The 14,760-nt window shown below is 48.4% G+C and overlaps 2 protein-coding genes across 7 annotated transcripts; one reads left to right on the forward strand and one right to left on the reverse strand.

The window, feature by feature from the left end:
* Window positions 1-256: 256 nt before the first annotated feature.
* On the reverse strand, window positions 257-4,731 carry SIRT3 (sirtuin 3). 6 transcript variants are annotated; one of them, XM_072339289.1, is made up of 8 exons: window positions 4,580-4,730; window positions 4,261-4,336; window positions 3,311-3,508; window positions 2,925-3,157; window positions 2,672-2,772; window positions 2,385-2,546; window positions 1,784-1,993; window positions 257-938 (listed from the first exon to the last, which is right to left on the reverse strand). In XM_072339289.1, the coding sequence occupies exons 1-8, from the start codon at window positions 4,632-4,634 to the stop codon at window positions 918-920; spliced, it is 1,056 nt and encodes a 351-aa protein (XP_072195390.1). In that variant the 5' UTR covers window positions 4,635-4,730; the 3' UTR covers window positions 257-917. The 6 variants fall into 6 exon arrangements, with proteins under 6 accessions (XP_072195390.1, XP_072195389.1, XP_072195392.1 ...); XM_072339288.1 differs by having other exon boundaries at window positions 3,311-3,511; XM_072339291.1 differs by lacking the exon at window positions 1,784-1,993.
* On the forward strand, window positions 4,704-12,722 carry PSMD13 (proteasome 26S subunit, non-ATPase 13). Its single transcript, XM_072339284.1, has 13 exons — window positions 4,704-4,881; window positions 5,232-5,310; window positions 6,116-6,150; window positions 6,229-6,284; window positions 6,618-6,661; window positions 6,899-6,985; window positions 7,413-7,584; window positions 8,087-8,166; window positions 8,250-8,375; window positions 8,942-9,004; window positions 9,943-10,023; window positions 10,735-10,851; window positions 11,208-12,722. Exons 1-13 carry the CDS (start codon window positions 4,787-4,789, stop codon window positions 11,301-11,303), a joined length of 1,131 nt encoding a protein of 376 aa, XP_072195385.1. The 5' UTR covers window positions 4,704-4,786; the 3' UTR covers window positions 11,304-12,722.
* The last annotated feature ends 2,038 nt before the right edge of the window (window positions 12,723-14,760 follow it).

Here is a 14,760-nt window from a genome sequence, read left to right on the forward strand (position 1 = left end):
CTGTTCCTGTAGCTGTGCCAGACTTCACTAGTGTCCTCAGTGCAGTTGGATGTACAGCAGCTGTGTATTAGGTCTAAACACTCATATCAACAGTCATAAGGCAGCTTTTTGGGGCTGCAGCTTTGACTTGGAAAGCTGCTTTGTAGAAGTGTCCAGCATTGTGTTAGTAAGACAGCTATGTATTGTTTGAGTACATGCTGTCCCCACACACACAAGGGACTGTTGTGAAACTTACAGAAAAAACTTTCCGCTGGCATCAGGAAAATAATGACAACCCTTTATTATTAATAATCACCCCTACACTGGAAACTTCCAGCAGTTGAGCTGGCCTTTCTGAACAGGAACAGGCCAGGCATATTAACAGCAATCATCTCCTGATCAGGTTTCATCCAAAGATTCAACGTTACCAGTCTGCAGCAGCTGGCAGTTCATGATTAAGGAAGGTGTATGTGTGGAGGAGCTGTGCATGTCTCATCTGACATGCTGCTGAAACTCATGGCTGGACATCGTCAAATGGTGCTTTGACAAAGCCAGAGCCATGCAAAATTCTGCTGATGGATGCTGAAATGAGATAAGGTGAGGAGGAATGACCTTCAGTGGGTGGCTACAGCAACTGTGTTGAAGTCTCAGGTAGAAAAGCCTTTGCTAAGTGTGGAAACTGCACCTTGGCAGTGGGGCTGTGCTCCTTTTGGCTTCCCTTCCTTCCTGGGTGACAGGGTCTTGCTGCTTCCAGGCTGGCTGGGTTGAGCCACGAGCATTCTCTTTTTCCCCAAGTGCCAGTCCCGTGTAGATGTGCTGCTGCAGAGCTGGATGGACTCTTCCATAGCTCCCTGCCACTGTCTCTCTCTCTGCTCATGCTGGGCATGGCAACATCTCTTCTTCAGGGTGAACATTCCAGCAGCAGGGAGCCAGCTGTCCTATTTGTCTTTTGCATCCAGCTAAAAATAAAGACAACCGTGTTTGCTTGGGTGTTTCAAACCTCCCACCCCCCACCAGCTCAGTCAGTGATGCTGCTAGCACCAAAATCCCAGAGCAAGAAGGGTTTTTCATGCTTCAACAACAATTGCACTGGCTTTGTCCATCCATCTGTGGCTTAGAGCAGCACAAGCATTAAGTGAAACCAAAGCAATTCAGTGAATGTACTGAAAGAGGAAAACTCCGCTAAGGTGATGCTTGGCTCCCTGTTCTGTTGAGCAGTTACTTGTGTTAATGCAGCAGGTGGCATTAACAGCATCTCAGGCCCACAGGCAGGGCAAAGCACTATAAAAACCAAGTCCTCCACCGCCTTACATGATAGGACTGAATTAAGATGACTTCTTTCTTTTTTGGTCTGTGACTCCAGCTCTAGGATACTGCCCTTCAATCTATACCTGCGTGTTGTTTTGTTTGGGAATAAATAAATAAGCAGCTGAAAGCCATGTAAGCGCTGCAGTGCCATGCCTTAAGGCACCCACACTCAACCCTGAGTTCAGCATTTTCCATGTTTTTCCTGTTTCCTCTGTGGCTGGCAGCTCTGTCCTCCCCTTCTGCCCCCATTTAGCAATACAGCAGTCTGCTGTGTGGCACTGTGCCTGCCCTCACTGTGAAATTCCACTGCTGTTTGCTTTTATAATCCTCCTGCACTTTTCCCTGGTTCTTTTCTCTGAATGCTGACTGTGAGCGTGGCAATGCCTGTGGTGCAAGACTCTAATCCCAGCAAACACCAACATCTCCCTCCCAAGATAACTCAAGCACCAGGAATGGAGGCCAAGAAAGGAAGTTGGGGCACTGAGCTCCTTCCCACCTTTTCTTTTTCTTTCTGAATTAGTGTTTGCATCTCTTTGTTCCAGTCCAGCAGTTCTACCAGCTTCTCGACCCCAGTGACCACATCCCCCAGCTGGGCTACGTCATTGTAGCGTTGCTGCCAGGCAAATGGTCCTACAAGATCTCTGTTGATGAGGACCCGGGGAATGGAGTTGCGAACAGCTCCTGCCAGGCTGGCAAAGGGCTCCACCTAAAGGAAGGCAACCCGGTGAAGCAGAGAGAAAGGTGGTCACCTCACTGCAGGGATCAATTCATTGAGCGCTAAACTTCAGGGACTTCAAACTGCTGGGTTCGTGCTTAACAAGTTCTCCCACCATGGGCTAAGCTACCCCAGCTTTGAACTGGTTGTGGATGTTTTGCTCAGGTTGCTGCACAAACTGCTTCTCCTGCTCCAGGTGCCCACCTTCACCAGGAGCACACAAAGTTTTCATACAGCCTCTGAGTGCATTCACCCTATTTCCTGCCGCCTCCGGTTTCACCTTGATAACCCAGTTTCTTGCCTTCTGTAACCCCTCTCTCCCCTCCAGAGTCCCTCAGTCCCTTTTTGCCTTGTGAACAGGGACATCCCCCTAGTCCCAGACCTCCAGGGACGTTCCGATGACAAAAAGCAGGTCTGCCATGGGGAAGTCTGTCAAGTGCAGGAAGAAGCGCCGCGGAAGCTCCTCGCCAAAGAACACAATGTCAGGCTTGACAATTCCAGTGCAGACACGACAGTGAGGGACCTTGTCTGCCATAACGTCCCCCTGAAGTAAAAGCAGCCAATGCTAGTTGATACGAGGCAGCACATATCTACACAAGCAGGGTCACAACTGTGTTGGACCCTCACAGTAACATTAGTTCACGTCAATGCCCAGCTGCAGTCACTCACCCTGAAGTCCTCTCCTGGGAACTTCCTCCGACAGACTGTGCATGTGGCAGTAGCAAAGGTGCCGTGGGCTTCCACCAGTCTATCGGGAGGGATCCCAGCAACTGGAACACAGCAGGTGGGAGAGGATCAGCTCAGCGTGAGGCGACCGAACCAGAAACTCCATCTTCAACTGGCATTTTCCCGGTCCTCCTGTTCTGCTTCTCATCCTCGACTTTTTCTGGTATCGTACTGCTGAGAGCTGGAGAAAACTCACCTCGCTCCAGCCCATCAATATTCTGAGTATAGAGACGTAGAAGGAGCCCTTTGTCGTGCAGGAGCCTCAGGAAATAGTGGGTGTAGTTGGGTCTATAATTGCCAGGGTAGAGCTCCTTGGCCAAAGTGAAAAATGGCTTGGGGTTGATGAAGAAATAGGCCAGTTCAAAGATGGCTTCGGGATAAGGGATGTTGTACTGCTCAAGGTTGCTATAGAGGCCGCTCCCCGGGGACCTGCAGAGAGGAAAGGAAGGTGGGCAGTCAGAACGCAGGGGGAAAGCGACCCACCAAGCCAGGACACAAAAGAGCAGAGAGCCACGTTTTTGGCCTAGGCTGAAGAACCTGGTAGTCCCAACACTAAACAAGAATAAACAATGAAGGCAGTACCTAAAGTCTGGGATGCCGCTGGGGGTGCTGATCCCAGCACCAGCCATCACCACTACTCGACGACACTCTTTCTTCTGAATGAGCTCCGCCACATCCTGCAGGGTGAGCTTCTGCTTCCCACTGTCACCTCCCCAGCTGCCCAGTCCTAGAACAGCACTGGCGGCAGCAGACAGAGAGAAGGGCTTGGTCCCTTGTACCCTGCTTGGAACAGAGGGAAAGCACAGTAGGTTGTGTGGTGAGAGAGACTTCAGCTGAGAGAGAGCTCAACTAGGAGAAAGCACAAGCATTAGTCTACTCCAGAACAAGATGCTTTGCATTGCACTGATTTTAGAAGATCTTAAAAATACCAAATCAATGTTAAGACACACCAAATTTCCCTATAAGAAGTCTATGCCCTGGGTTTCAGGAAACTTCTAACAGGGTGCTGCGGTCACTCCAGAGCAGCATTGCTTGGATTAGGACAGACATTTCACCAGTTCTCTACTTCCCCCCACAAGGATTCTGCCTCGGGAGAGCTCTGTGTGCAGCTGAAAAGCAAAGGAACTGCAGGTCAGCAGTGCATACAGATGGGGCAAAGAACACCCATTATCATCTCAAGGAACACTTTCTCCTCAGACAATGAGTGCTTGCTGCAGCAGGATATTAAAAGCAGTCCAGGGAAGGCGTGGGAATGTGAAGAGCCAAGAGCTGCTGGATCCTGGCAATCTGCAAACAGCAATTACTGTGTCCTAACGTGCTCAGCGTGGCTGACACTGACACCACAAGGACGTGGTTCAGGCTGTGCCAGGTCAGATTCCCACAGAGCTCGTTTCACAACCTGGCAAACGTTAACGTTTCTCTGTCCTTTGTTTCTGAGCTCCCAGCTGCAACTCCCCACCTCAGGCGTGCCTATTCAGACAGAAGAGGCGCCGCTCTCCACACCAGATCTGCACGAAACCATCCAGCCCTACCTGCGTGCCCCACAGCCAGTCCTGCACTGAGGGTAGAACCGAGCCAGCCCACCACGCTCCCACAGGCTCCTCCATGCTGCAAGAAAACACAGAGTCAGCGAACGGCGAGGAAACGGAGGCAGCAAAATACAAGGAGGGGCCTGCCCCAAGCCCCACTTTCTCCCCTCAGCTCCCTCTAAGGGCCCACTTCCCTACCTCAGGCTCCCCCCGGGGCCTGCTCCCTTACCCCCGTTCCTCCCCGTACCCTCAGGCCTCGTTCCTTCCCCTCAGGCTTTCTAGAGCACCCATCAAGGCCCACTCCCCCCCTTCAGACCCTCACCCGCCATCACCCGCCGCGCCGCGCCGAACCCCCCGCTCCAGGGCCCCGTCGCCATGGTTACGAGAGAGGGGCGTGTGGGGGGGGGGGGCGGGCAAAGCTAGGCCTTACGGTACCCAGCATGCCCCGCGCCACGCTGGAAGTGAGTGTGCATTTCCGGCGGGGGCGGCCCGGTGCTCGGCGTTGCTGCCTGCTGCGGTCGGCGCCGCCATGAAGGACGTGCCGGGCTTCCTGCAGCAGAGCCAGAGCGCGGGGCCGGGGCAGGCCGCAGTGTGGCACCGCCTGGAGGAGCTCTACAACAAGAAGTGAGAGCCGGGGTGAGGGGGGATGGGCTCCGCCTGGGGGTCCTCCCCGGGGTCCTCCCCGGGGTCCTCCCCGGGGTCCTCCCCGGGGTCCTCCCCGGGGTCCTCCCCGGGGTCCTCCCCGGGGTCCTCCCCGGGGTCCTCCCCGGGGTCCTCCCCGGGGTCCTCCCCGGGGTCCTCCCCGGGGTCCTCCCCGGGGTCCTCCCCGGGGTCCTCCCCGGGGTGCTGGGCTCCAGGCGGGACTGGGGCTGTGTGGGATGTGGCCATTGGGTGTGATGAGGATGGGTTGGAGTTGGACTTGACCTCAGATGTCTTTTCTAACCTTCGTTGTCCTGTGATTCTGTGTTTTGAAGGCTCTGGCACCAGCTGACACTGCAGGTTTTGGACTTTGTGCAGGACCCTTGCTTTGCTCAAGGAGATGGACTCATCAAGGTGAGGGGCTCGGCTGTCTCTGAGCCTTGGTTCTCCTTTCTGTGACAAAGATGAGCAATGTTCCCCTTAACAGGAAGGGAGGAGTTAGTGGAGCAGATGCAAGCGTGTGAGATTTGGGTATCTGTTTTGTAAGTGTGCAAAGATTAAGCACGCCAGTCTAAGAAGCCTATTATGATTTCATACGCTCCAGGTTTTAGACAGGAAATGTAGTGTGTTTTTCTTTCCCTTTTGTAACGGGGTGGTTTATTGTTGGAAATACAGGATAGGCTTGTTGGAAATACAGGTAGTTACAGAGCATTGTATGTGGTAGTTCACCCATGCTCTGTCAAGGTCTTCATGAAGATAGGGGCTTACCATATCCTCCTTCATTCCCCACTTTCCCTTCTCTTTGTGTCTGTTTTAAAGTTCAGTATCCCCTGAGGTAATGGCTTTCTTGATGAAGAGCCACTAGTTTTTAGTTGTGGGATGTGTACAGGGAGTTTTGAGTTCAGGCCTGTGCTGTTTGTACATTGGTAATAGAAAGCCAACACTAGGCAGGTCTGCAGAGAGGCATTGTGTTTCGGTATCTGCTAGCTCATAAGGTTTGTGAATCACCCTTTGCAGGTGGGAGGATACTGAACAGATAGAATTATCCTAAAAAAAAGCAATTTTTGGATCTTGAATGTTGCATGATGTAGCTCTTTTCCTTTATTGGAAACTCCCTACTTTCTTGGAGGAATGAATGGAAATACAATGAAAAAGTAAATGTCATGGATCAAACAAAACATCTGTTTTTCCCTGACTGTTGCTATCTTTGTACCCACAGCTTTATGAGAACTTCATCAGCGAGTTTGAACACAGGTGAGTTTATTTGCCTGGAAGTTTTTAGATAACCTATTGCTGACAAGTACTGCTCTGACAGCGAGTTCTTCATTCTAGGGTGAATCCCCTGTCCCTGGTAGAGATCATTCTTCATGTAGTCAGGCAGATGACAGGTAAGTGACCTTACCCTCTGCTTACACTGTTTTTAAGGAGTGATGCCCATGAAACTAGGTAGTAGTAACAGCTAAATCTTCAGTGCTGAGCTATTGTCTTCCTTGTGTATGAAAGAGGGAAAGCGCCAATGCTAAGTAATTAGTGCTGTGTAAGAGCAGCAGTACCATTGCTCAAATGAGAAATCAGCTAATGTGCAGAAAGCCTGTCCTACAGGTAGTAGCACCTTTAGAAGTTTGGACAGTAAGCTGTAGGAGAAAGTTCTTGAATTCAGGTAAGGGATTTACTCCTGGGTTAACTTAATGGGATTGCTAAGGTCTTTTTCTTTGTTGCAGATCCCACTGTGGCCCTTACATTTCTGGAAAAGACTCGAGAAAAGGTATTTTTGAGATCACCCTTCCTAGCTGTTCACCTACATGAGTGGTAATGTGAATTTCAGCTGTTTTGCATACATCTATATATTGAGACCTATGGTGGAGAATACCTACTCCTTAGAGTGAACGCCTGTGTTTTATTGCTGCAATTCATTAACAAATGAAGTATAACCGGGTTTAGGTTTCAAGAGCCCGCCTGACTGGAATTGGAAACACTCAAGTATGGGTTTCTGTAACTGCAGGTAAAAAGCAGTGATGAAGCTGTCATTCTGTGTAAAACGGCCATTGGGGCACTGAAGCTGAACATTGGAGACCTGCAGGTGACAAAGGTGAGGTGGTAACTGGAGTTGTGCTCAGTTTGGACCTCTGTGATGCAGTTCAGTAGCGGGTGTGCCTGTATCTGTGCTTCAGTTGTGGATGAACATCATAGATATGCAGCTCCTAGGACCTCCAGGAAGACCTACAGTTCTACTTTATGTCTCATAGGCCATAAAAATGTGGATGTAGTGTTTACAGCCAGTGATGTTTCAGGAAGATTCTGAGAACCATCTTCTAAAGTTTAGGGTTTTCCATGCAGTATAATACTGTGATGGTGGCTTTGGCTGTGGTCTCACCTGCTCTTACTACTGAATGGATGTTGCTTGTGGAACAGATATGATAATCCTTAATGGTAAACTGGAAGGGTAGGGGTGTATATATAGGTGGGTGTATATGAAGTGTACCTTTCTGTAACAGATAAGTTTTTCACTCTTCTAGGAGACCATTGAGGAGGTTGAGGAGATGCTGAACAATCTCCCTGGGGTGACTTCAGTTCATAGCCGCTTCTATGATCTCTCCAGCAAGTACTACCAGACGATTGGGAACCATGCCTCGTACTATAAGGATGCTCTGCGGTTTCTGGGATGCATTGATGTTAAAGATCTGCCAGGTAACTCTGCATAGCAGAGAGAGCCTCAACTTTCTTCTCTGTTTTATCATTTCACTCTAAATAAATGCACTGGTTTTCTCAGCTTTGTTTTGAGTGTATTGTTGGCTTAGGACCTCAACAGAAAGAGGGCAGGCAGGAGGGGAGGCAGTTAGGAAACACATTAAGAATGAGTAGGATTCTGCTCCTAAATGCATTGAGGTGAAGGAAGCAGGGGATAGTGCTGCTGCCAAGAGGGATAGTTTGTTCTAGTTCCTGAAATCTTCAATATAGAGTTCAAAAACCAGCTTCTCTGTTTTCTTTTTCTTTTACACTCCTCTGCTTGTTGCAGGTTTCTGAATTTCAGGCACAGGAAAATATAAGAAGAAGGGCTGGGGATAATCTAATACAGGCAGAGAACAAAGTGAGGGAGAGGCTGGCTAATGGGACTTAGACTGCTGCTCCATGCAAATGTTAATGGACATTTTCATGTTGTTTGTATGTTTGTTTTTTTCTCTTTCCACAGTATCAGAGCAGCAGGAGAGAGCTTTTACCCTGGGGCTGGCAGGGCTCTTAGGAGAAGGTGTTTATAACTTTGGAGAGCTGGTAAGGGATTCTACTTTCTTTCAGCTGTTGAGTACAAGGAGTTGGTATTGTCCTTCTAACAATGTTTTGCGTATGTCCTATAGCTCATGCACCCTGTTCTGGAGTCCCTGAGAAGCACTGATCGGCAGTGGCTGATTGATACTCTTTATGCCTTCAACAGTGGTAATGTAGAGACATTTCAGGCTTTGAAGTCAGCATGGGGTCAGCAGGTGAGTTGATACATTGCTTAAGGCCTAGGCTTGGTATTTACAGAGGCTACCTAGGATATCCTGTGATCTTTAAGATTTCCTGACTTTTTGGGTATAACTTTAATCTCAGAATTGTTATGTTCCTTTCACCTTGGTTGGTTTTGTTGTAGAATATAGGGACTGCAAAGTTAAAGAATCTTTATTAGTTGTGATCATGGTGAGGGGGCGCTTTGACAGCATCTGCCTCTTTGCTCCTTTGTTCTCTCCCAAGCACTTGCAGACACCTGACATCTGTAGTATGGACATGACAGTAATTTGCAGATTGACTGGTCCGCCTTATGCAAGGCTGTGGCTTTTATTAGGAGGTTGCCTACCTTGTGGGGTGTTATGTTTAACTGCAGTTCTCAGGACTTGCTTTTTGGAATCATTGTCAAGCACTGGGTGACCTGTAATGGCCTCACTCTCATACAAGGGGATTATGAGGCACTGCCAGTGGGTCTCTGTGTGACTTACTACTGTGTATAGCATGCTCCCCCAGCAGGGAATAATAAGTAATAATGGACTTGCTGTGTTTTACCCTCTCACAGCCAGATCTGGCTGCAAACGAAGCGCTTCTGCTGCAGAAGATTCAACTGTTATGTCTTATGGAGGTGAGCTGCTGAGCTGAGAGCTGTCATATGGGAACTGTGGGAAATGGAAAGGTGCTGCTGTGACTGCTTTTTGATGGGGTTAGCATCAAAGTCAAGTGCTGCATTCTCTGCTAAGCGGATTCATTCGTATGACTTGGAGAAAGAAACTCGGGAGCGTAACTAGCTGGTTGACAGCAAGTTTAACCTCTAGGTGGTGCCAAGAAGCAAACATTGCTGGGGAAAAGCCTTGTGCTGCTATTTGTCTGTGGTTTCAAGGATTTGAAGGTTTCTTTTTCAGGCAGGATTATGGAGGTGTGGATGTAAGGAGCAAGCTTTTACCTGAGGGCAGTATCTGAAATAGCTTTTTAGATATGTTCTGGTATAAGGAAGATCTTAAAAATGTGCTTTAAGTCTTTACCAACATACATCCTTCTCCTGGGAGGTAACTCAATGTTGAAAGCATTTTTCTCTGTCTTTTTAAGACTTTGGTTATATTGTTAACAAATGGTGCTTATGTGTAAACCTCCATGGTCCTGGATCTGTTTCAGAGTTGCATTATCTAAACCATAGTGTGTTTGTATATTTACTCGCGCGCATTCTCTACTTGTGTGTTTTCCACTTCTAGTGTTCTACTGGGAACTGCTTTTACCACCCATAGGCATTGTCTTGTGTCAGGGGTTTGGCACAGACTGACCTGCTTTGTTTGGAGATTGTGGTGTTGGTGGGGAAATCTGCTTTAGAGCAGTGATGTTTGTGGAGGAGTGAGGAATGTTATTCCTTTCTGCTGGCAGAAATAGAGTTTTCTTTGAAATATTTTGATTAAATATGAGAAAGGAGTTGGTGTTGCAGGTTGAAATCTCAGCAGGGCAGTGCAATGAAAGGCTGCATGCTGCAGAGGGGAGGAAAAAAACCAAAACAACTGTGGAGTCTTATTTTTTGATTTCTTTTCTTGAACTCAGATGACTTTCACCCGCCCAGCCAATCACAGACAGCTCACTTTTGAGGAGATCTCTAAGAGTGCCAAAGTCACCGTGAACGAGGTGAGTTCAGCAGGAGATTAGCACCTCCACGTTCTCCATTGCTGCCTTTTAAATGTTGAAAGGCTATGATCAGGTTTCCCCAGGCCTTCTTTCATCTAGACTGAACAAATCCTGGCTTCTTCATATGTCAGGCTCTCTGCCTCCTCGTTTTGGTGGCTCAAGTGTGGGACTTTCACGCTTGTTGTCACTGAGCTAAGAACTGTGTAGTATAATCTATAGGGATCTGTCTTCATGGTGGCTCTTATTCCAGCATCTCTACCTCTCCTACTGCTTAGGAGTCATCTGCTAATTTACAACCTTGCTAATGTTAGAGTACTAATTAGAATTGGACTCAGCGTCAGCTTATGGGGAACTCTGCTTATTATCAGCTGCCTGCTCAACTCTGAGACGTTAATCACACCTTTGAACTTGCAGGAAGAACCTGCTAAAACCCTCATCCTGTGGTCTCTCTGTTTGCTGTAACCAGCTTGTTCAGCAAGTATGTGGTAAAAAGTTTGTGTTGAATATCTTGCTATATCTCACCCACCGTCTGAATTACTTAAAGGAGGATGAGTAGATGCTGCAGGACTTGACCTTTAATTTTTTTGCTTTAAGAAAGAAGAAAATTCACAGCCTGGATCCATTTAAAGGTTCTGTACATCTCTGGGGAAATGGGTCGATCCCTTGTTTTTCTTCATTTATTTTTTTTTTCCTATTTTCTCTTTTTTTAAGGTGGAACTGCTGGTGATGAAGGCTCTGTCAGTAGGCTTGGTAAAGGGCAGCATTGATGAGGTGGATAAGAGGGTGCACATGACATGGGTGCAGCCACGTGTGTTGGATTTACAACAGGTAACGACCAGCTGGAATTACTGTGGCAGTCTTGTGCCTTAGTTGACATAGAAGCTGAATAACTGCTAAAGGTCACTAAGAATTGATCCTTATTGCTTCTCGAAAGTGTGCAGGGAACCCAGAAGTATATCAGCTTTTCCTTCACTGTTTACATTGCCTTTAGCTCTTTCCTTGAGTGTATGATGCATCTGTATCTGTTTTGCAGTAATTGCTTATAAATCTGTTAGGAGATAACTTGAGAAGCTCAGCCTCACCTTCATAACAAATGTTCTGAGAAGCTGGAGATCTCAAGCATTTTGCTGTGTATGGGTTTGTTGTGATGGGTACAGTCAAACGACCGTGGGTTTGTCTTGCAGATCAAAGGGATGAAAGATCGCCTGGAGTTCTGGTGCACAGATGTGAGAAGCATGGAGATGTTGGTGGAGCACCAAGCCCACGACATCCTCACATAGAGGACCTTGCACTATCCTGGGAGAGGAATTTCTACTGCTACTGATGTTAGCAGCACTCAGACCACTGACTCTGTATTGAATTATATTGAAGGGGGGTGGGTGGGCAGAGGGGAGAACAGCTTTACGACGCGTGTTCGGAGGAGTAAGTGGCCTTTTGCTGTGTAACCCTTTGGTGCTTGGAGTCAAGATTTCCCTATGCGCTAACATTAGTGGCACTGGCCATGGGAGCTCCCATCCTACTCTTGAACAAAGAGGTCAGAGGCTCCGTGGTGGCTGGTTTATCTGTCCTACTGTCACAGAACCATGGGAGGATGTGATACTTGTTGCATGTTACAGGAGCGGAGGCTATTTGCCTGCTAAGGGGGTAGCAGAAGCTCCTCTATCAAATGTGCTAGAGAGGTGCCTGAGTAATGTGGTATTACTTAGTGGTGTTGGCCTTAGGAGGGCATGTCCTTCCCTGGTACCCTCTCCCTCCCTGCCCTGCAGCAGCCTGAAGGCAGCTTTACCGAAATCATTTCTACTGCCCTCTTTCTCCACAGTTCCTCCTCTTCATTTGCAGTAGAGGGAGTGTTTACTCCATCAAAGGGTTTTTTTCCAGGATTACCATTCAGTGGATTTGGTTTTATATACTTCTGGGGGTGGTTGTCTTTTACGAACACTTTGTGCTAAAGTGAATTGCAGCAGTATTGCTGGAATAAACTTCTCTGCCTTCCCTTTTCTGTAGTTCTGTAGTGCCTTCTTTTGCAGTTGGGTCTCTGCTTTGCTTACAAACGTGCTTCCTTTAGAGTTTTATAGTTTAAAAAACAAACCCCAAATAACAGCACGAGCTTTTTCCCAGAGCAGCACAGATTGAATTATTCTGCAACTCACCAGCAGGGTAAGCGTGTAATTCACTTCCTATGTAGACCCTGAGTTACGTATGTTCTTTATTTCCAAGTGTTTTTTTCCTATCTGGAAAGCTGTGTGATGCCTTTTCACAAGGAGGTATCAGGCCTGAGGAAGGCCTGCGGTGACATTGGGGTTTTGGGGGGGGGTTAGTTTAAAACTCCCCATAATTTAGTTGTTTTACCCTGCTGTTGCACATGTGTTTATAAGGACAGAAGATGACAATATGAACTGAGGTTGAAAGGGGGCTGTCCAGCTAATCATTTGGATGCACAGTACTTAACAGGGTACAAGAACTGAACAGTGGTGTCATAGCAAGATTTATAGCAGTGATTTTAAACTGAACAAGGCTGTGTTAATGTAAATGGACCTTTCTTTTCTTTTAGGGTTTAAATTGTTTTTTTTTTAAAGTGCTGCTGCCTGTGCATCCATGGGGAGATTTTGTTTCAGTGCTACCTTGATTGCTGCTGCGATTCAGGTGCCTTATGTGGCATTTGGACTCTCTGATGATTAAATACACTGCGTCACCAGTACAGAAATGTTTATCCTTACGATGCTTTCTCAAGGTTGCTGTCTTGACTCTGGGTTTAATGCCAGCAACTGGAAAAAGAATGTGGCCGATGCTGCCCTGCTGTGCAGGTACTTAAGATATCTTGGACAAGGAAGAATTAAGCTTTGGGGAAAAAAAGCAACAGCAAAACCTAAATAGTCGAATCCTATATCTGGTTTCACCCCACCCTTCTCCCTCTAATTGCTTTTGTTCCAAATTTCTTCTTGGTTTGGAGTGACTCAGTTCTGAACGCCTGCCCTTTCCTTCCCCAGTCCATTGGCTGTTACGTTTTGCTCTGCCTTCATTAGCTCACCTGTCAGATTGTGTGGCACCAGGAAAAGAGAACAAACTCATTCTCCTGCGACGGAGCACACGGTCCAAGAAAAACCAGCAGAGCCAGATGTTTCACACCAACATGAGTTTTAATGAAGGTGCTCAGAGGGTTCTTCTCTGGGTGAAGATCCGTCCTGTGCTATCAGTTCTGCTCCTCAGTCTGCTCTGCTCTTGTAGTGCTCCACATGGGCCAGGACCCAGGCTGCGGGCCCCAGGAGGCTCATGAACATCACAGTCATCGCGATGGCTTGCTCCTGCCAGCAGGAAAGGGAAGAAGGGGAGAATTAGCGAAGAGAACTGCATATGTGGGGTTTCATGATTGCACACTGGTACAGTGTCTAATGCAATCTGTTGCGCTTCTCCTTGCTCTTTCTGGGCTCGGTTGAAAACCCCTTGGGGCTGTGGGAGGAAGTTTGGGTAAGCCCTGCAGCTTCCCTCAGCAGCAGCCCATGCTGGCTGCTCTCTGAGTCGGTTCCTATTGCTCTTTCTCAGTCATACATTGGGTGGGGAATCGGAGCGCCTGGTGGCTGTCAGTCAGTGGGACCCAGGCCTGGGCTCAGAGCATTGCTGAAGCAGCTGTGCCTGACTTTCAGATGACTTTGAGAAGGGAAGAGCGGCCTGCAGAGGTCTCTACCATCTCTGGCACCCCAGGGCAGTGCTTACCCCCTTGTACTGTCCCTTTCATTTCTTTATTCACCAAAAATAAGAGACCGGGCTTGGGGAGCAGCTCTCTCTCCTGAGGGTGGCAGACCTTGGGGATGCAAATAGGGTAAACCTCCCAAACCCAAGGTGGGTGGTGAGAACTGTCCAGGATTTCTGGCATAAGGTTTCTTCTTCCAACCTCCTTTTACTGGGCCAGGACCCTACCTTTACCTTTTACCTGGTACCAGGACCCGGCCCTGTACTGATAGCAACTCCCCCTGCCCTTGAGGACAGTTGCAGTGGGAGTGAGTGCCCCTGGAATTGGGGGGGGGGGGGGGGGGTAACAGGGCATAGGGCTGCCCTATACTGGTAGGGGACCACTGCCACCTTCTTCCAGGCTGCTCAAAAAGGGGATCAGCTTTGGCTATGACTCTGAAAGTTCCTTCCTGCCCCCTTTTCAAACACACAAACCTTGCTTTATATTCCCAAGAGAAATGTTGACCTGTGACCCCAGCTCCCTCCCTCTCCCCCCATCCCCTTGTTCTTCCTTGCAATCCCCCACCAGCTACTTACAGCAGGAGAGATAGGGTGCTCAGGTGGCTTGGAGGTGACCCCAGCCCGGGGGACTCTCTGGGCCCTTAGCAGTGCAGCCAGCAGCCGGGAGCTCCTCTGGAAGCCCTGCATGTTGCTGACGCACTGAGTGCCTTCTTGCTGTGCTGCAGCTGCGTGCCCTGTTGCTGTCACCCCTGGGCACAGGGCCCAGGGCTCTCCTGAGAGCTGCAGCAGCCTGTAAATGTCAGGGTTCTCCTAAAGGGCTCTGTTTTCATCCTTTCCCTGGGATGTTTGCTATTTTCTCTTTCTTTTTCCTCCACCTCCAGGGGGAAGAAATAGGGCACCACAGAGAGGTCTCTGGCTGGAGAACAAACCCATTTTGGGGAGAGTTTTCTTTTAACCATCAACCCATCACTTCCATACCTGCTAAGCCACAATGTGGTATTGTCAGTCCTGCCACTTGTGTAGCATCAAAGCTGCCAGCTGAAGCTTTTC

This window comes from Excalfactoria chinensis, chromosome 5 (genome assembly GCF_039878825.1).
Source record: "Excalfactoria chinensis isolate bCotChi1 chromosome 5, bCotChi1.hap2, whole genome shotgun sequence".
Lineage (NCBI taxonomy): Eukaryota > Metazoa > Chordata > Aves > Galliformes > Phasianidae > Excalfactoria > Excalfactoria chinensis.